The sequence below is a fragment of the Mycteria americana genome, chromosome 4 (genome assembly GCF_035582795.1).
Source record: "Mycteria americana isolate JAX WOST 10 ecotype Jacksonville Zoo and Gardens chromosome 4, USCA_MyAme_1.0, whole genome shotgun sequence".
Classification (NCBI taxonomy): domain Eukaryota; kingdom Metazoa; phylum Chordata; class Aves; order Ciconiiformes; family Ciconiidae; genus Mycteria; species Mycteria americana.
Genome location: NC_134368.1, coordinates 78458331 through 78479438, shown reverse-complemented (window position 1 = coordinate 78479438; position 21108 = coordinate 78458331). Strand labels below are relative to the sequence as shown.

The window sequence follows — 21108 nt, the reverse complement described above, 5'->3', positions numbered from 1 at the left end:
ATTGCCCAAAGAGACTGCCCTTTACACAACAGCTTCACAGCTCCATTAGAAAAAGGTGAAAGGCACCAGCTGCATCAATCTGACAATAAGGAATCTCTCTCCCCCTCTCAAGTTTTAGTAGTCCTAGGATCTGGATCACAAGCAAGAATTTGGAAGTGTGTTTCCCCAGCACAGAAATCACAAAATAGTATCCAGCATAAATCACCTCCAACTGGGTAACTTCAGTATCGCAAACTTTTGACAGATCATACTCCTACCACAACTCTCAAGGCTTTTAAGGAATACAACTTAATGACCATATTTACGCACGCAAATAAAAATTCAGGCATTTTGTAGGCTTCACTCCTCTGTTCCTGGCTGTAAAGAATTAAATTTGTTCATCATCTCATCAGATAATGAGCAAGACCTCTGCAAGCGAGATCATTCATTCTCACATTCAAGCCACGATATCTAAGGGTAGCTCTGTGCTAAAGGTTTGCCAGCCGAGCTCTTTCCAGCCAGAAGCATGGACAAAAAAGGCACTCTAGCCAGCTGTGATGGCAAAAAGCTCTCATGCAGATACAGCTTTGCCAACAGCAGAGTGCTCCTGTCAGCTTATGTTATTCAGAGAGGTGAAACAGCAGTGTTCACAAGAATTCCTTCTGTCAGCGCATTTCCACTAGAGGACTCTGCTGTGTTCTCCAGCAGAAATTTTTCTAGTGGAGACAAGCCCAAGGACAAGTAAAGGCATTTTAAGTAGGTGCACACTTAAATGTGCAATAAAACTTCATAGCCCTTCATTAAAACATCCTCAAATTGAAGTGGAAACCTCATGCAGTGTAGTTTAGCAACACCATAGATTCAGCTTACATACTGAACACTGAAATAACTGTGTAGTCACGTTACTTTGTCCTGTGTACCTATTGTTGTTAAAAATCATAATTTACCCACACTTCTCTTCAAGCAGTTATGTCCACAGCAACAAAATACAGTTAAAAATGATTTGTCAGTTTATATCCAAATCAAAAGTTGCACCAAGACACTAAATACCTTTGAAGATCCAGACCCGTGTCAATAGGAGTTCACACTTACATACTTTGGAAAAGATGCATTCATAGTTTGTTGCCTTCCTGTTCGCTATGTAATTCAGTGAGGCTTGTTTACTGATTGCAACTTCCAGTCACAAACTGAAGTGTTTGACTCATATCCAAGTTGTTCTCTCTACCCCCTACGGGTAGAATGAATTCTTGCCTAAGATATGTGGACTCCTTGAATAAGTGCATTCAAGTAATGTGCGTGTGTAATTTTCAACACCATGCGTCCAAAATGAATACAAAAAGAGTATAAAACGTCAAGCTCTTGGTTTAATACCAGTTTCCTAAGCGGCATTTATTTACTACTGCGAGCACAGACTTAGCACAGTGTTTGCCAATTCGCATGAAATGGACTCGAACAGCTGCACACATTGTTTTGATTCTTTGCTCTCTCTGATCATACGTACAGAGTATCACTGGGTGCCCAAGGGATTCCAGTCAGTTGAAAAAAGGCCAAGCCTATGCACTTTGAAGATTATAATGTAAGCAACTACAATAAATCTATGAAGTGATCATTTTGACCTGCGCCCAACTTATTCATACAAGTATAGTATTAAAGCGTAACACTTTATTTAAGGAGGAATACAGTTTTCCCCAAAAGTTCTGCAGTTCCATCTGTTTAAACAACTACATGATTTCCAGTATTTTATGCTGAACACTAATTGATTTGTCATGCTAATAAAATCTTACTATTTTGGGGGAAAAAGACAGTCAATAGGGAAAAATGTAAACATGCACTTAACTTTTTAATTTCTTTTAAAGCCTCCTTTCTAGGCAGAAGGGTAACAAAGAGGGATGCAGGATCCACTCAAAGAGTGGTCGGCAACTGCCCAATGAGGCAAGAAATATTTACTGTAATGTAACAGGACCACATGAAATTGCACATTAGCTTATGTTTCTCTGGCATGAAAAAAGTAGAAAAAATATATAGAAACAGATCCCCAAACGGCATCATTCTTTGTCAGACAGAAATATATTTATTAGCCTACTATCTTTTTTTTTTTTTTTTTTTAACTGTTAGAGTGTACAGAGAGTAAGCTTTACTGTAATTTTTTAAACCACAAGCTCAGCTGTCAAAAGAGCCAGGTAGACCTACATGCTCATCATATGCTACATCTACCAACTGCCATAAAAAAAAAAGTCAACATGTTCTAATATGCAGGAAAGCTACCATTCAAAACTATGCTTATGACACACAGGAATGTAGTAAGTCTTAAGTAATTTCAAGACAATAACAAGTAATCCCATTTTTAGCTGACAGCACCTCCATCCCTGTGCACTTGGTAGATAAGGAACTTGGGACAACAAGAACACCCAAGTGAATTGTATCCCCCTACTTGTATAAACACAGGAGTAAAATAGCTATCAACTCGTGCTTTCTTGTTAAGGGATATGGACAACTTTGTTCACATTAAAGGAAACAAGCCTCACTACTTCTTTGCAATATACACCAGTTAAACTTCATCCTGATTATTTTGAAAAAGTGAAAGACAACTCAAGAGAAGAAACTGGATGCGATTAATTGCATGCAAGACAGCAGATGTAGAAATTCAAGATATAAAAAACTGGAAGGTTTCAGCAGATCTGCAGAAGTGGATGAGAGTAGGATCATTAATTATCTTAAGCATTTCCTTGAACAGTCCTCAAAACAGTCCTCAAAACTACAGCATTCAGTGGCTACAGAGGAATCGTCAGTCTCCTCTCCCATAGTCTCCTATGCAAAGTTGCCTTTCCCACAATTCTGACAAATACATTGAAAACATTCTCCAGTAACAGACTGCATAGTTTCTCTTGGAAAACTATTTCACAAGCTTTGTAACTTGAAACGCTAAAAGTACAACCTTCCAATGGCACCTTTTTCCTTCACTGACAGCGAACGATGAACCAGAAAGAAAAAAAACACGTATTTAATTACTTTTAGCCACAGAGGGCTCCAGTTGTATTCTAGTATGACAAAGCTACCCTGGGAAAAAGCAATTACCATAAAGCAGTTACTTATTCTTACAGAGGCAATTTGTTTGACTTCATTTAAGTAAGTAGTCAAGGGTAGATGGCACTCTGTCTGAGGGTAGTATTTGCAGTCTACATAAGAAATTGGAAATTATAACAGAGTAACAATACTGAAATGCCAACCAAGCTAAAAAGCTTCAAGTAACTTCAGAAGTTCAGGCATGTCCTGTCCCAACTGCCAAAACCACCTACAAATTTTAAATAGTTACAGAAAGGTCAGTTTTGCCCAGGATCCTGAAGAAATTCACATCTAATAATTACAGAAGTAGTTGCTGTCCTCAACAGCAGGCTATCAAACTGTTGATAATTATTACTGCACTGCAAGGGTAACGATACAAAGAAACACTTTTAACAGTTAGATTCCAGAAACATGCAAGAATATGCAGCAGTCTCCTTTATCAGCACATCAGCATAATCATTACCATCCACGCTGGAAAGCATGGTAGAAAATTGCAAAAGTAACAGCAAAATAACCATGAAGTTTCCCTGGAGGAACCAGGGAAATACTGAGGAAAGTGGTCAGTGACCATGCCACGCTTATCTTCTTGACTACACCATATGAAGTCTAATAATACCAAAGGCACGAGTCTGTCGCAATCTGCACCTTTAAGTGGACTCAGGATCCTGGTGTCACTATTCATACAGCAATTAGTGATTCCACACAGAAAAGCAAGTGTATTCTCAGTAATTGGTACTACCTTTGACGAACAGAAAAGGAGTTACTCAAAATAGCAAGTATCTACATTCCAGCATTACTACTTGTGAATGTGGACTAAGAAAGACTTGGCTGTCTCAAAATAGAAAAAAACTGATATATGCACTTCCCTTATAATGAAATTCTTTCATTTCAGGGCAGTCTAGCAGACAATTGTAAATCAGGTATTTGCATAACACGTTACATGATTTTACAAAATTGACAGTATTTGAGATTGGTAATAGGCTGGCATACGAACTATGCCACCATTGAGCAATTTCTCTGTTTAAGACCTAGCATTTACAATTCCTTAAGACTTCTCTGATAATAACAAATGTCTATTCTATAAGCCCACTAAATCTTCATAAGGACTAAATGTCCTGCTCAAACACATATGGCTTTACTGTGACCCTAGAATTTGTCATCAACTACAATCTCCCTTTTAATATGCAGATCACCTTTAAAAATTGTTACTTTCAAGTCTGTCACTATATTTTTGATCAATAAAGACCACTAACTCTTGTGCGCTCATACCAAGATGGTTTTGGTATGCCATACTGCATTCTAATTTCAAGACACAAACCCCAAAATTTTTCAGCTTACATTAGTAAAATGCTGTGGCTGAGCCTTCATAGTAACATCCTACAATTTCTCACTCCCAGTTGAAACTGGAGTTGGGATTTTAGAGGAGAGTGCATCTGTACATCTGCAGTCCAACTCATAATGCCCCACACTAGCAAGCCATTCAATTATCCTCACAAAAGCCTCAGAAAATAAAAATTATGCCCAAAATGTGTAGTTAAATTAGGCTTTATTACAAAGTACTTAGCCTTGCAGTGTTCCTTCAGTATGAATGGAGCACTGAAAACAGCAAGGCAGAAACCTGAAATCTAGAAAGAACTGGACACCACAACCAGGCTGTTACTGTTACGTAAAAATATTATCATCCACAGAGCAGCTGCACAGCTCTCTTCATTAATTTCTCAGAAAAGGAAACACCAGCAAAGATGACATAAAATTTAAGTTGCAGTTGAATTTTGTTTCTGAATTAAGAATGTTACTGAGAACAGATGTATATGCCCTTGGCGTAACTGCTCCAAGTGCTATACAATAGCACATGCAATGAGAGGGGGGGTCATTTTGTTTCAGTGTCATCAATATTTAACTAGCAAAAATGCAATGGATTTCTTGGCAGAGTGAGAACTCACACTGATGTAGCAGCAGCATGGTGTCAAAAATAAAATTAGCTCACATTCAAAGGATAAATTCTTAACCCATGAATGTGTTAGACATCTAATTCTTGCAGTAGAGCAAGTACTGCACAAAAAGTTTTATCTTGGTTTTAACTAGCTAATGGCCTTCATCTTAAGCTCTTCGATGAAGGCAGTACCAACTTAAGCTGAGAGTTTCATCAAGTTGTTAGAATGCCCAAACTCTTGTTTGAACTCATCACGGTCTTCTAAAGCAAACTGCTCTCCACTTTTAAAATTCTCATCAAGCTGTCAGCGTAAAGAAATGAAGTTCAATCAATAGGATGTGTCAGCACTACCAAAACGTACACCAGATGTTTGCATTAACTCATTTTTTGTAAGAGGCAGTTAAATCAAATAATGTCTGGACAGAATGAATAACAACATTGTTTTGTTTATCCCTTACATACCATAATCAAAGGTAAGATTCTAACCAGATCTAAACCTGAGTTCTTAGTATATGATATTTAACAACTGATAAAAACTTATAAACGAAAGAGTTCACAGGCTCAAATTCACATAAAAGAAGTCAGAAGGAAGCAGTTTTAATCATAATGAGAGAAGACATATAGAGGCAGAAAGAAGAACAGGTAATAACTAAAGACTTTACATAGGTATACAAAGCTGGTTCCTATGGTGATAACAGTGTAAATAGTAACCTGAAATTTCTTCTGTAAAAGAAGATTTGCCTTAAAGTATATATTATCTTCATGCATTTGTTTAAATTAGGGGAGGAGTTAAGCCTAAACTCACTGTTTATTCAGTCTCCTCCCTCCTTGGGGATGGCTATCAATTTACATGATAGTTTCAACTGAACTTCCTGGTGGAAAAAAAAAATTTAAGAAATTATAGACAAACATACCATCGTTGTTGTCTTTGTAGCTCAATATTTTTCCATCAGATCATAATCCTGGAGGGGCTCATTTTCAGATCCCCATTTGTTCATGCAGATCTTCTACCCCCCTGTGGCAATAACATTTTTAGAATTAAAACAGACTTTCAACTTGCACCACAGGGAGGATTTCTGATGGAACATTGAATTAAAAAATGTGGTGACAGTTCACAAGTCAAATGATATATCAACTTCTCAAAAGCAGTTCTGTTTCCTCTTTAATCTTAAAGTTGTGAGAAAAAAAAATCCCAACCTGTACTTGCAGCTTTGATGATTAATAAAAAAATAAGGGGAAAGATACTATTGATACGAGAAGTTAGATTCACTGAATCAATTAAATCAGGGTCTATATTGGCAATATGATGTTTGTATACCTCTCATAAGGATCAAGCTTTACTGTACTTACAGCAACTTTTGCTTAATAACTGCCTACTGCTCAACAAGATTTGTAAACAACAAACAACACTGGTTTTACAAATTCATCATAAGTGAGGTAACACAGAAGAATAGTACCAGTGCAGGCATAAGATCAGTACAAAGGGAGTTCAGAAAGCACTAACGAATTTTAATGACAACGTTCCAAATAACCCGGCATTTTTAAAACAGCATTATGCTACTGAAATACTCAACTCATGCCTTATTTGACTAAAAGGCTAGACATCATCCATGTATAAGATCTGCAGATCATGACTGTGGTACCTTCAGCACTGCACATATGGTAAATCCAAAGATTAGATTACCCCATTAACACACCTACACATCCACGTTATGGGTTCTGTGTCGTGACAGACAAACAGAACTATAGCAACTGATAATTTGAGACTGACTGCTTCTTTAAAGACAGCAGCTTCTGCTGTTATGTAAACTGCAAAGGTTTTGCTGAATAAATCCTAAAATTGAAGGGCTAATCACTTTAAGGACAGATAACTACTCAGGAAATGGAAGCCAACAAAATTTGAGTATTATTAAGAAATTGTTAAGAAGGATGTATTGTTTATGATACGAACACTTTCACTGTTGCAGTAAACAAAATCTTAAGACTATAACTCAGTCCCCAGTAGTCTAAAGGTACTGCTCCTAAGAATTATATCATACACATAGGAAAAGAAATTTAAACACTATGTCAATCTAAAGCTTATACTTTCCCTTTCAAACATTATAAAAGGCACTCACTAATTCCACTGAGAATGTCATAAGGTCACCTGAAAAGATCGAAATTCCTACATTTTGTTTTTCCTAGAAAAATTCTTTGTCAACATTTTTTTCTATTCCAAGCAGAGAGGCAGTTTTTTCTGGAATAGGACAAAAAAAACATAACCTGAAGCATTAAGTCTTTCTTGTTTGTTAAAAGACTCTTGGGTTTTACTTTTATCGTTAATGTATTAATTTTATAGTTAAAGGATTAATTATAATTAATGATCCTTGATTAATGAATCAAGATAGATTAGTGGGAAACAGGCTGGAAGGAGTCTGACAGGTAAAAAAACCCATACTCCACTAGAATTAACTAAAAATTCATCAGTATTTACAGATAAGGCTATTTATCATGATTCTATAGCCTATTTTATTTGAATTGTGGTTTCATAAATGCAAGTTTTTTAATACAAAACAACATTACGGGTCCTGATGCTGCCCTTGGATCAGCAGTGACAGTCCTTACAGTCCACACAGCCTCAAATCCAATCACAGAACAGCAAACCACAAATAGAACCACTGAATGCACAGCACAAATCATCTCTTTAGTGTCCTAAGTAAGTTTTACCACACCAGCTACCCCACTACATCTATCACAAAGGGTACTGATCCCTATCTCTGAAGGCTAGAATAATGCTACATTTTACTAAATTACACAGCTTTAGATTAACTACAAAGTAGCTCGAGGCTCTTGGAATATGTATATTGTAACGTCGTAAAGCCTGTAAATCAGTAGTCTTTGGAATTGCCAATGAACTGTGACAAGAAGGGGAAGAAAAAAAAAATCGGGTCCATGGCCAACAGTAGAAATACTGAAACTGGGCATATACTATGTTATGTAGATACGTATCATTTCAAATACTGCCAAGACTTCTTTAAGATGGGGTTTTAGTATTTACCATGCTGTCTGTAGAGTCTAGAACCACAAAAGGTATTACATCTACTCATTCCTGGTGCAACAACTATACATTTATCAAATAATGCGAAATTTTTTGTAGCAATTAATTCTGACATTTATGAAGTAGAATCGAGACTAATTTAGCAACAATGGATTTTTCGTCTAAGATGCACAGAAATCAAACTGTTGCACCTATCTAAATTAGGATCATTAGCATAATAAAGATTTGTACTTCGGAAAATTAGCATCTAAAATGCTCTTTAAATAAACATTATTACACCTTGTTTACTTGTTTCTGCCTTAGCCTGCTTTCTCATTAACATTTACTATGGCACCTTTTACCAGCTCTCCAACATCAAATTGCTTCCTACCCACAGCCCAGTATCTCTTCCCTTCCCCTACAAAAATAAAAATTGGAAAACGCATTCAGATTCACTCTCCTGCAACTCATTGCTAATAATGGCACATTACCAAAATGAATGTTTCTTGGGGCCTTTATACTTTCTCTCCACCCATTTTATCTCTCTGTATGAGCAGTGAATTCAGAAAGACTCTTGGCTGTACCAAAACACCTTGGTCAAAACACATGCCCCACAAGACTGCCTCCCTCAGAACAGTCTAAACCCAGCACTTCTTTCACCAACACTAGATACAAGTTCTGTGCAAGAACGTTTACTCACTGTCATGTATAATTACACCATAAAAACTGCATTGGATTAATGGTGTATATACTATATAAATAATGATGAAAAGTTGGAATATGGGAACGAGTGTGCAAGAGGAGATTACCTCTGTCCCCGAAGACCTTTTGGAATCACAAATGATAATATTCACTAATAGTTTTTAAAATCTTCATTAGATTTTAATTTCTCCTCTACACTACTTTAAATTGGCTTTTTAGTGCACATTATCTTTAATTTTTATATCAAATCTATTAAAACAAAGTTTAAATATTTGAACTGATTTTAATATTTTATTACATTATACTAAATTTTTAAGGACATATTAACGTCAAAGTTATTGTGAAATTAAAAAAAACACAAAAAAACACCACCAAACTATCTGCAGTCAAGACACATCCCTTAACATCTCCAGCCACAAACTCAACAAATTATCTTATCAACTGCCCTATAAATTTTAAGACTGTACTTTCAAATATCAAGACTTGGAAGCTGCCACATGTCTCTTCCTTTGAACAGTAGCTTAAAAAAAAAAAATCCCTATAGAAGAGCTACAAGTTTTTAATTGTCATTTCCACCAATTTATTGTGGCCAGAAAATAACACTTAAAAACATACAGAGTTCATCTGCAGTAGCTCTTTATCCTAAAAGAACTGTTCTGTTAGCCATTAATCTACCAAAAGCTTACGAGAAACAGCATATTTAATGTTTTAAAAAAACAACACTTCTGAATGCAAAATCCTTCAAAGTATACATTCTTAAAGGTTTTCAAATACAAGTTTAGTTTATAAAACTCAGCTTCTTGGGAAGAACAACCTCACTTCTCACTTACCTTAACCTTAAAAGTTCTATTACCATAGCCAAAAATAAAAACATACATATTTCATATCCTTTCTTTGCATGAATTTGTTGAACTTGTAATTAGCATATTTAATTCAAATCACATTTGAGTAAACTGGAATTGCAAGTATTCTCCCAAAACCTGAACCATTAGTTCATGCACAACTTACAAAGTTGACGCATGTGATTTTTGATGCAGTGCTACAGGAGATTAACATCCAGATTCAGAAAGATGTATGAGCAATTGCATCCACTGTTTAGGGAGAAATTTGAACTGAAACCTACCCAATCTGACAGGAATGCACATGTATTTCCTGGGTTGCAAAGTTAAGCAACTGAGAGAAGGGTCTCTCAGCTTTGTTTTGCTTGCCTGACATAATGAATTTAAACACCACCTCTAAATTAGGCAGCCCAAGGATAGGAACATACGCTACCCATGTTCTAGTCAAGTGGTGTCACCAGTTCAGTATGGAGTGCCCAAGAGGACCTGTCCTCCCTTTGGTTGCAGTACTATGTAATCCCAACCCCAGCACCCATAAGGCCCTTGGCTGAGCCACGTCAGCATGCTAATCCAGCAGAAAGTTAACCCAACAAAAATATAGAACAGTTGAGGGCTTCCCTGCTATTTTTTCTTGCAAAATTAGCATACTGAAATAGCTGAAAAAGGTTCAACAAGTATGAGAAGTAGCACAAGAAAGCAAGCGGGAGGGACAACAGGAACTGCAGCACAGCAGCGGCCCGGCAGTCAGATGTAATTAGGCTCCCATAGGAGCACAACTTTTGTTTCTTCAGACAGTTTAAATAGACTTTGGTCCCCCTCAGAAAGTTCAAAGCTCCCAATCATGTTCTTTGGAGAGAGGTGTACAGAAAGATACATGCTTATCGCTAAACAGGTCAGCTGCTTTAACACCAAAGCTCTACTCCTTTCTTCATTCGTAACTTGTCATTTTACCACATAGCTGAGTTAATTTCAATCTATTAGGCTTTTTGCCCATAAAAGGACAGTCCAACTCCATTCCCCCCAGCCATGCACTCCTGCCACTAAACCAGCAATAAAACCATTCTTGGACCAAAAAGGCAGGATAGCAAGGGACAGAGGATAGAGCTCATGGGAAGGGGGAAGAATTGGAATATAGGGTAAATAGAGCCATACAGTCCATATTGACACCTGCCCTGCAGTTATTTGGCTCAGACACATTGTGAAACTAAATTCTAACCAGCTTCGTGGCTCAGCTGATTTTTAAAAACTCCAAGTTTAGTTGCCTAGTTAACCCCCTGCATAAATAGGTAACAAAGACATAAATGAAGATCCACCTACTTATGAGGGTACACAGTGTTACAATGCAGCACCCTGAACCTAAGGTGACATTTTTACCTGCCAAGCCCCAATCCTGTCACCACTGAAGCTAAGTAAAACTAAGTTGACAGTGAAGAGATTGTGAACCCAGATCAGGATCTCCACCCTGTGGGTAAATACAAAGTCACATTCCTCAGGGACTTCTAAAAGTAAGAAAAATCTCATGGAAAAAAAATATTGTAAGTCGTCTACCTGTTTCCACAGTTTCAGTCTCAATTTCTTGTTCCTCTGCTACATCTTGCATCAGGTAAGTCTCGTCATCATAAACCAGGACCTGAGCAGCATAACCCTGTTCTAGTCTGGCACTAGGAACTGGCTCCACAATCACTGCTGGGAATTCAGAGACTGGCTCATTTTCCTACAGAACGGGAAAAAAAAAAAAAAAAAAAAAAAGGGCAAAACATGCTCTAAATACTGCACTGTTGAACTCTACATCAATATTTTCCTCTTCTGCTCTTACATATTTTATGGAATAATGATAATAATTTTAAAGACTTTTAAAGGAAATTTTCTTTTAAAGCAAGAGATTAAAAAAAAAAATACAGGATAGCTTATCACCCACCAAAGGGACCTTCCTGAATCTCAAAGATATTTTCCTGGCTTTAAGCACTTAAAATTTAAACCATCAGATAGCTTTAAGACATTGAAAAAGAGCAAGGTTTCTAATTAAGACATTCAGCTATGGGAAGTGTTTCTTCTCCCTCTGCTCCACAAAATGTAATGAAGGCTTTGCATGTGTACTGCAACATACCTACATCTGACCTGTATCTTATGAACACTCATGTTTTGGATTAAGTGCATAAGCTATCACAAAAGAACTGGCTACATCAAAGCCCGTATGCCTATCTCTACTTATTTAAGGATCAAAATGTCTGCAACAGCACATTTAATCTGTTAAAGTGTTGCAGAAGTGGAACCCTGCCAGATTCAATTTACTATGAGCTACAGAATAGCAGAATATATTTATTATTTGTTGATAAGAATGCAAAATACAAGCAAATATGTCATGTTGGCTAACTTTGAAAAAGGTCCTTATATTGTTCTGCTCATTTCATTCTACACCTCAAGACACATCTTAGATCTTTAAAGAAATGCTCAGTATAGAATTTAATTTTGTAAACCCAGTCTACAGTTGTATTGCAGACTTCAAAACTTACTGCTTCCACTTCTCTGTGATAATAAAATCTTCTAATAAAAGACTTCCTCCTCACACAACAATCTCTAATCCATTTCACTTGCTTTCACAGCAAGTTTACAGTGAGTTTTTTCTTTCAAATTAAGATAAAAGGTGTAAAGTTTGTTAGTAAGTAAATGCTATTTATTTTTCTAACCTCTTGATTTTTTATTCCATTGCTGTCGAACTCCAGGCCAGGGCCTCCAGTGTCAATCACTGCTGATGTCATGGTGCATGCCCTGAAGACGCTTTGAGAGCGGTTATCTATCCTGAAGACAGTAATGCTGATAGCCTGAGGTTATCAAAGGCTTAAATTCACAATCCACTTCTGTCAAACAGCTAGGCAGAGGTGGCTGAAACACAAAATAATTTTAAGTTATTGGCATAGTTTATATTCAAAAGTCTTCCAACATTTATGAAAGCTATTGCATGCTACATCTCTACATCAAAAGAGGGCATCAGTAAACACAACAGATGTGACAATGTGCCGACCTTGGTAAAGTTAACACTGAATACTGCCATACAACACAAGTTTCACACTAACTTTTAATACCAAGGTAACACAATTTCAGGTCGGTTCTTTGCAACTTGTTAAACTTCATGCAATTCTAAAAACAAATAATATCCTTAGATATTTTCCACTGCCCAAAATCCTGAATTTCTCACTGAGGTCAAATATCAACTAGGTTTTTGAGACATACATATGTTTGAGTTAGTGCAGCTTTTCTAAAGTTACTGTTTTCCTATTAAATGAGGATTTTTTTTTTTTTAAATTACACTTTCTTCTTTGTTCTACTAGTTTCATAGTCATTTCATAAAGCTATAGTTTCATAAAGCTTCATAACTGGTTTCATAAAGCTTTCAAATATATTGCCTTTTTAAAGCAATGCATATGTAATACACACATCTCTCAAATAGATACCTAATTTCTAATCTACAGTTTTCTTTGAAATAAGTATTCCAGCAGTTCCTCTTTTTCTCCTATAGAAGAAATTCTTATGACTCCAAAAAAAGTAGTTCCACATCATAATGCTTTAATTTGGGTATACCATGGACTCATTGAACTTACAAAGATATATAACCTCCATCTTCGTGATTTTCTTTAAAACTAGATTAACAGCAGTGCTTTGTTTCTAAACAACTGCTATTTATTTATTCTGAATAAATATTATTACTCATATCCTGTCTTTGGAAGAGACAAATAATCTGTGTTCATAAACCCTGAGCTGTGAGGAGCAGTTTACTACTTCAAGATGCAAACTACGAAGTTTGGCTTCTTAGTTGTACACAGAAAGCACATATTCCACGTGAGACATAAGAACCCAATCTGATATCAATTACCCTTGCAAGTAACTCCACTGAGATCAATGCTTTATAACAGAAGCCAGAATTTAGCCCAACATTTTTAATAAAATCCATCCATTTAGAAAGCTAGCACAGTCACCGAGGTCTGCAAGAAAGCAGGATCTTCCAACACATACTGAAGAAAAAAAATTACAATTAATACTCCAATGGGTAAACTCAATAAGCCTGCCTTTCAATAGCAGGCAGCCAGCTTAAACTAAATTAATCTTGCACGTACAGGGAAAAGCTAGTTCAGATTCATGCAGAGTAACTGGGCTTCCTACAGGCATGGAAATCTTTATAGGCATAATAGCTTAGGTATCCCAGTAAAAATTACAACTACTGATCTCCCCAACCAGTTGTCAACTAAGCAAGAAAGTCAACAAAAAAATACTATGCAAAAACTGTTTAAAAACTTTCATTTATCAAGGTATTAAGGATCCTTCAGCACGCCATAAAAATATGCTCAGAAAGGCATCATTTATGTTGTCATACCAACTTAGCACAAAAAGTCATTAGCCACACAGTGAATGGTAGGTCACTACAAAAACATACCAAACAAACAACAACAAAAAAACAATAATACACCAAACAAAAAAACACCTGACACAACAGAATAAGATATTCATATTTTTCACCCTTACATACAAAAAGGAGAATAAATTCTGCTATCGGCTTTCTAGGCAATTAATCCTCATGAAATAAAACTGAAGAACAGGAGATCATCTTAAGTCACTGACATAGTAGCAGCAGAATAAGCACAAGATATATTCCAAAAGAAAGGAAAAAATATATGCAATTTACAAAAAAAATTAAGGCATTTTTTGCTTACATAGACAGTCGAGTTGACATGAGAAAGCATGATTCATACCTAAAAATCTTTCATTCTTAATAGCACAAAAGAAACAATACAGTAATACTTTATTTTCCATTGTTTCATTTGTAAAACTAGCACCACCTTTTGATTATCAATATTTTCCTTGATGAAAAAGAAAGCAAAGACCTCCTCTGCTCCCCAAACAAGATTCAAGCTGGAAAGTCTTTAACGAGCATCCCTGGAGCCATATACACCTGTCACCCTCCAGGCTTTTAGCACAAAAAGCCTACTCCTTACCTGCCTATCAAATACCACATTATTTCAAAAGTCTTTAAATTCAGAAATATAGTAGAAAAACAGCTGTCTATGAATACACTAAAATAATCAATCAGGAGGAAAAATAATTTAAAAAACCAACCAAACAAAAAAAACTTTTACAGTAAAAGACTTTTTCCTCTTCTAGTTTTCCATCTACATCCACACTAGAAATACTGCCAAGCAATCATAACCCAAAAGAGAAATTCAAAGAACGGAAATTATATTTTAATTTGGAAGCACAGCCTCCAACCAATTTCAAACATCAGCATCATTCCTGCAACTCAGAATAGTATCTATGTAAGAACATATAGCGTTTTATGTAGTACCTTTGCATAGCTTAAGCATGTCACAAAGCTAATTTGGTTCTCATGCAGTATATTAATGCCAATAACCAACCATATACTAGACCACGTGTACTGTATATTCATATTTTATGTACTATAATCCCACACAGGTGGCCAAACAGCTGCCAGATTGTAGCAACTGAAAACACTTAATACTGTATACTAGATCAGATTATGTAAAAAATCTACTATTTCTGTCTCCTAGGTTACAAGGAGTTTAGATTACTTTTGCGCCGATTTATCTCTATATGAATTACCAATTACCTATAGAAGTGAAGATAGGGCAATGCAGGAACACAAATGATAATTCTCATTTTCCAGTTCCAGCAGAAATTCACAGTGAGTAAGAACCTCACAAGGGAAAATATACAGAAGAATGAGTGAGATGCTAGATCTTAGCATTCATTAAAAGGACGGTATCTTTCGACTGATGGCACAGAACAGTCCAGACAAGGAATAAATGAAAGACCCAGAGTCTTTATATAACAGGATTTGAACTTCGTACTAAGAGCCTTGCTATTCAGTAGCCTTTTCAAAAACCTGACAGGGTGGAGAAAAAGGCAAGCCCACTGGCCAGCAAGTGGGAAGTTAAAAGAGTTTCAGTTCAGTCTGGTTTAGAAGTTCTAAATTAAAACAAATACATAAACACCCCCCCCACACCTAAGTGTATGTTAGATTCCTGCAGACGCACCCCGTTTTGAATGGGCCAGCTAAGCGTTTGCCCTCTTCCCTTTCCCTAAGCGACAGGTCCTTGTGGAAGCCTTTTTGCTTCTCCCTCGAATTTCAGTAGAATACTGAATCTATTTCCAACCCTCTCCCTAGCAAGTTACAACTAATTTGACTCCTGTAAAAGACTGCCTAGCCACTTTCAGAAATCAGTTCCAAAATTCACATTTCCCAAGGCTAACTGAGACAAAAAGGCCAAAAGACAATTAGACTCAGATTCTTAAAGTAAGAAAAGATTCGGGTTTGTAAGAAACCAGGTCATCCCCGGTGATACAATTAGCCAGCATAGAAGATGCTGGTTCACATTATGACTATTTTTGAATTACAGAAGAACATGCAGAAAGATTACAAAAACAACAACAAAAAAACCCCAACCCACAACAAAAGACGATACACTACAAATTTAATTCCTCTCTGGACAGATACTTACAACAAAGCAAAAAAAAAATCTAACATTTCCAAAAGAGATGACCAAATCATTTTGTTACAGATCTGACATCCACTCCAGTTCTTCCTGGTCACGGAAAATGCAGAGAGAAACTCGTTCTGAAACATTTGGAATATCCCTTACAACAGGGAAAACAGCTTTACTGCATCATCCGTTATTTTTATACATATCTCATGGGAAAACAAAAATAGGTCTAGGTGCTCCCACCCTCAAAAAAAACAAAACCAAAAATCCTAATCTTGAAGCCACATTCTTTGCCTCAACAGCAAGAATTTTCTAACTGTTTACCACTACAAAAGACACAACAAAGACTCAAGTTTTTTATGGTTTTCACTCATCAAGACGATAAATTACAGCTTGTACGCCTTCAGAGGCTACAGGGCACTTGTCATAAAGGCTGCAAAATACCAAACAGTTTATTCACATGTTTACTAGTACATTTGTATGGCCTACATTATGTATCCGAGTGTCTGCCTACAAGAAATCCAAACAGTCCTCTTATGTTTTCAGCAGCTACCAGAGAAGCTTGAAAACACTTCAAATCACAACTGTGATGAACGTGTAGTAGCCCCACAAAAAACAGAATCTTAAGTCGATCCCCCTGTGCATAACCACCTATCAAGTTAATAGAGAAGCAAACATACAGCTCAACAGAATTTAAAATAATTGACAAAACAGTGTGGAAAGGATGGCAGAGTGTCACCTCTACTAGGCCAGACTCGAAGTGAAGTTATTTAGGACTGGCTTCAAAACAAAATTCTAAATATAAGTCTGCAAATAGTTTTAGTACACTTTTACCTAAATTATAAAAACAAACAAACAAAAAAATCAATGCTTGAAAAAAGATGCACACACTCGTACCCACACCTGAAAACACGACAAACATGCAGAAGACTGGGCAGCAGTGACCAGAGGCAGCTGCTCCCGCAGCACTCAGAAGAAACATAAGAGTACTTGGAACAATGTCCCCCTTTTATTCAGCTGGCATCCCAAATCCTGAGGAGAGATTTATGCAGATACCTACACAGATGCAACCGCAAGAGCAGGACTGCAGCCAGCAGTAGCATCACACACAACTTTTTTCAAAAGGACCTTCCTTTGGTTTAATCAAAAAAAAAAGCTAAGGAAGTCGGCTAGAAAATGAAATTAGTTATACGTACAGAAATACACCAGCCAAGATCACTGCAGAATCCCACTAACTGTAACAAGGCTTCCAAGGGTACAAAGGTGGTCTTTCATAGGCAGCACCTCAAATATACCAGTAAATGTCACTATCACTCCAATACATATAAACCATAGCGCACACTGTAAAAATTTTTTTATGTTGACTGAAAGGTTTGTTTTGGGTTTTTTTAAGACATTTTCCAGATAATTTTTGCAGCTCTGGCTAACTGATTCACACTGACATTTGTAGAAGAAATGGTGAATTAATTTTTTTTTTTTGAAACCCAGAACAAGCCTAAAAATTTAAAAATTAAGTTTCTGTAAAAGTTGACAGCGGAAAAAAAATTAAACTTGTAAATAGCTAAAGAATCAGGGAGTATGCTCAAAAAGAGGATACAAAGGAAATCTTTGTATCCACAATAACAGGGGAAGAAAACAGACAATCCATGCAATTTATAGTACCTTATAAATTATATCAATCACTAAAAGTTATAGAAAAGGAAATCAAAATATGAGGAATTGTCAAAGCAAGTAGTCCTAGCCACATCATACTTCAGAAGTTTCCATTCAACAAGGCAATAATTTTACTGCTGAATGCACAGAAATGATTACAGTGGATCAAATTAATGATGTACCAAATCCAGTAAGAAACTAGAGGAACTCCTTCCATGCATATTTAATTTGATAATCTGACCATCCAAAGTTTGCTCTGAAACCTCAATAGCTAAAGCTGATGAGCCCCAAAACATGTAAGCTTATAATCACTTAAAAACTATGAATGTTCTGCAAAAAGCTTTGTGGCTTCAGCAGGCTTCTTCTGGACCTTCCCGTATTTCATCCTATTAGCAGGCTCTCTTCCCACTGCTCTCTATTTAGAAACCTTCTCTTCCGTCTGACAGAAGTCTCATACATGTACCCCCTACTTTGTACCAGCACTTCTCTTTCCAGCACGTCAGTTGTTGGTCCTTAAAATCCATTTCCACTCCCCCACGAGCCAGAGTAGGGAGCAATTATTCATCGTTTTACATAATAAAAGAGCAGAGACGGATGAAATTAAATGGTGAGGATGCGGGTTTAAAAAAAAAAAAAAAAAGCCTACACACACACAAAAGGAAGTAGTGCACACAAACTATGTAATTAATTTTCATAGGATATTCTAGAGGTCAAAAGAGTAAGCTGTAAGATTTAAGTTAGACAGCTTTATGGAGGTAAAGCCCCCAAATGTCTTACACAACTATTAAACACAAAGATGCACATACAGTCTGAAGTTTAGGGATCTTCTCAACCAGGTATTACTGAAACCTGAGAGATGGAAAGAGTATGTCACTGAATGTACCACACAAAATAACCATCCTGTTCCCAGAACCGTTCCTAAAGCAACTGATCCTGTCCGCTATCAGAGATGGAGTGAGGGGAAGAGGGAGGAAGAGGATCTTGGATCAGACCCATTACATACAGTTTTGTAGACTCATATTTAATTTCTTTCAGATTCTTGAAATACAGTTAAGTTTTGTGGTAACAGTCACTGACCCAGCTTTCTCCTGCAGTACTCAATACAATAGATGGCTTCATGACATCCCCTCTCAATGACATGGGGTTTTCAACATACCCTAGTAACAGACATTTCTATGAAGTGATCCGAAACTCTTACATTCTCTGAGCTTTCCCCAAATCACCAATGTTCACAGTTTTGCCTCATTTCAAAGTTATAGCACGGAACATGCAAACATGCTACTTCTGCACTTTTTAGGCCACACAAATACCTGAACTGCTTTGAATTTTATTGTTAGAGCACTGTTTTTACAAGTCTGGAGACTTCTGTAATGCTTATATTCCTATATCCCTGGGTTCAACTTCATTTCATGCTATTTGTCTTGACAAATGAGGAAGGTCTCAAAGTTTGGTGCATATATACACTAGTCAGAAAGTGCCAAAAAAAGCTTTATGATTAAATTGCAATGAAGCTGAATAATTATCAGCACACGGAAGACAGACAACTTCAAAGCATGACAAGAGATGACCCCAGCAGAGGGGGAACCCTCCTCACAAATTGATTGTTTTTAAACTGACAGTCGGTAAGGTTTAGCCATCTTTGCTAAAGAAGTTAAATGGTTAAAAAAAAGGTCACAAGGAACAGGACAGCGACTGGCCATGAGGGAGAGAACACGCAGAATGAAGAACTGAATGATTTAAGTGGGGAAAAAGAGACATGAGAGACCACATCCGAAAAGGTAACAGATACACACGAACACCAGCGCTGACCCAGTACGACGCCGTAGGGGCACGGTAAGGTATAATACGCCAGACTTCAGCCATTCAGCCAGGGTGCAAGCAGAGCAGGGCGCACAGCGATTTCAGGGGCGAGGGGAGGGTGCGCAGCCGAAGCCGGGGCGGGAGGCTGCAGGCCCGGCGGGGCTATCCCACCGCCAGCTCGGGAGGAGCGAGCACGCATGACAGCGAGTGACCAGCACGCCGGGGCTGCCATGTTCTCCCGACGCCCTGTGTAAACAAGGCGCTGCCCCCGCAGCGCTGCCCCGGCCGCCTCCCCGGCCCGGCCCGGGAGGGGCCGCGGGGCCCGGCCCGGCAGGCCGCGGCCGCCCCGGGGCCGTGTTTACACTGACAGCCGCCGGGAACCGCCCGCCGGCCCCAACGCCCCCCTCCGCCGGCGGGGCGGCAGCCCGGGCGCGGACCCCCGCGGGGCCGGGGGGAGCCGCGGGGCAGCCGGCGGCGGGGGGACGGAGGGGCCCCGGCCCAACGGCCGCTCGGCGGCGCCCAGCCCCGCGCCCCACGCGAAACCGAAAGTGCAGCTGGGGAGGGAGGCGGGAGGGTGCCGCCGGAGCAACCCCCGGCCCCGCCACCCCGGCGGCCGCCCCCGGGACGGGCCGGTCCCGCGCCCCGCGGCCCCCTCGCAGGGCGGGCGGCCGCCCCCTCGCCCCCTCTCTCCTTCCTTCCTTCCCTCCCTCCCAGGGCCGCCTGTCAGCGCCCGTCCCGCCGCCGCGGTCGGCAGGAGCCGGCGCCGCGCCCTTACCGTGCCCGTACGCCCGGAGGCCGCGTCCGTCGCCCGCCTGGGCCGGGAGCAGGAGGCGGTGGGCGCCGCCCGGGCAGGGGCAGAGCCAGAGCCAGAGCCAGGGCCAGGGCCGCCCCGCGGCGGGAGGGGCGGGCGCAACCTGCCCGGCCCCGGCCCCGGCCCCCCCGCGCCGCGCCGCCGCCTCTGCACATGCTCGCGCCGCCCGGCGCGCGGGGGCGCTGCGGGCATGCGCGGCCGCCCCGCGCCTGCGCAGGGGCCTGTCGGAGTCGTTGCCCTGGCCCGGGCGCGAGGCTCCTCTCAGGGAGCGGCTGTCAGCCTTCCCGATGGCTTCCTTCCCTCCTTCTCCCGGGGGGTAGTTCGGGTCTTCCTGTTCAGAGCTGAAGGGAGCCGGCGCAGAGAGCGGGGCTGAGGGGAAAACCCGTGGCCGACGGCGTCTCGGCCGACCCTCAGCCGCAGCCCTGCGTCAGAAAGGGGCGAACAGCTGCCTGCTTTCAAAAATCCCTGCCAGCCTTTGCATACAGCCCCAGATGTGTAATTACTTTCTGCAGTTGATTTTTGGTACGTAAGGGAACGAGCTGTCCATGTGTCTGAGCAGCTGTGGCGTACAGAATGATTTCAGCCAGTGGCTTGTAGGGGCAATGCTGAAATGTCAGTTTCAAGTTTTCTTCAATCACAGCCATCTCTTTTAGAGCGCATAGTTTTTTAAATTAGCCAAATTTGTAATGCAGCATTTGTTATTCCCTTGTCAATATGAGATACATCATTGTCAGAGTCTGCTCACAAAGCAAGTACATGTCGAGACTGTCTTGATTTGGCGTGGTCTGAGAGGTTTCGGACAGAACCGGGCTTCTCCTTTA

At 39.3% G+C, this 21108-nt stretch overlaps 1 protein-coding gene across 3 annotated transcripts in view; it reads right to left on the bottom strand.

Annotated features, from left to right (window-relative positions):
• ELF2 (E74 like ETS transcription factor 2) overlaps positions 1 to 20432 on the bottom strand; it is a 39569-nt gene extending 19137 nt beyond the window's left edge. Inside the window, exons 1-3 of one of the 3 annotated variants that reach the window (XM_075501049.1) lie at positions 20252 to 20432; positions 12220 to 12415; positions 11081 to 11246 (exon numbers count right to left, since the gene is read on the bottom strand). In XM_075501049.1, the coding sequence (XP_075357164.1) occupies positions 11081 to 11246; positions 12220 to 12291 (238 nt within the window). In that variant the 5' untranslated portion in view covers positions 12292 to 12415; positions 20252 to 20432. The remainder of the gene's footprint in view (positions 1 to 11080; positions 11247 to 12219; positions 12416 to 20251) is intronic. The other 2 variants (XM_075501048.1, XM_075501052.1) reach the window with 2 other exon arrangements.
• Positions 20433 to 21108: the final 676 nt, after the last annotated feature.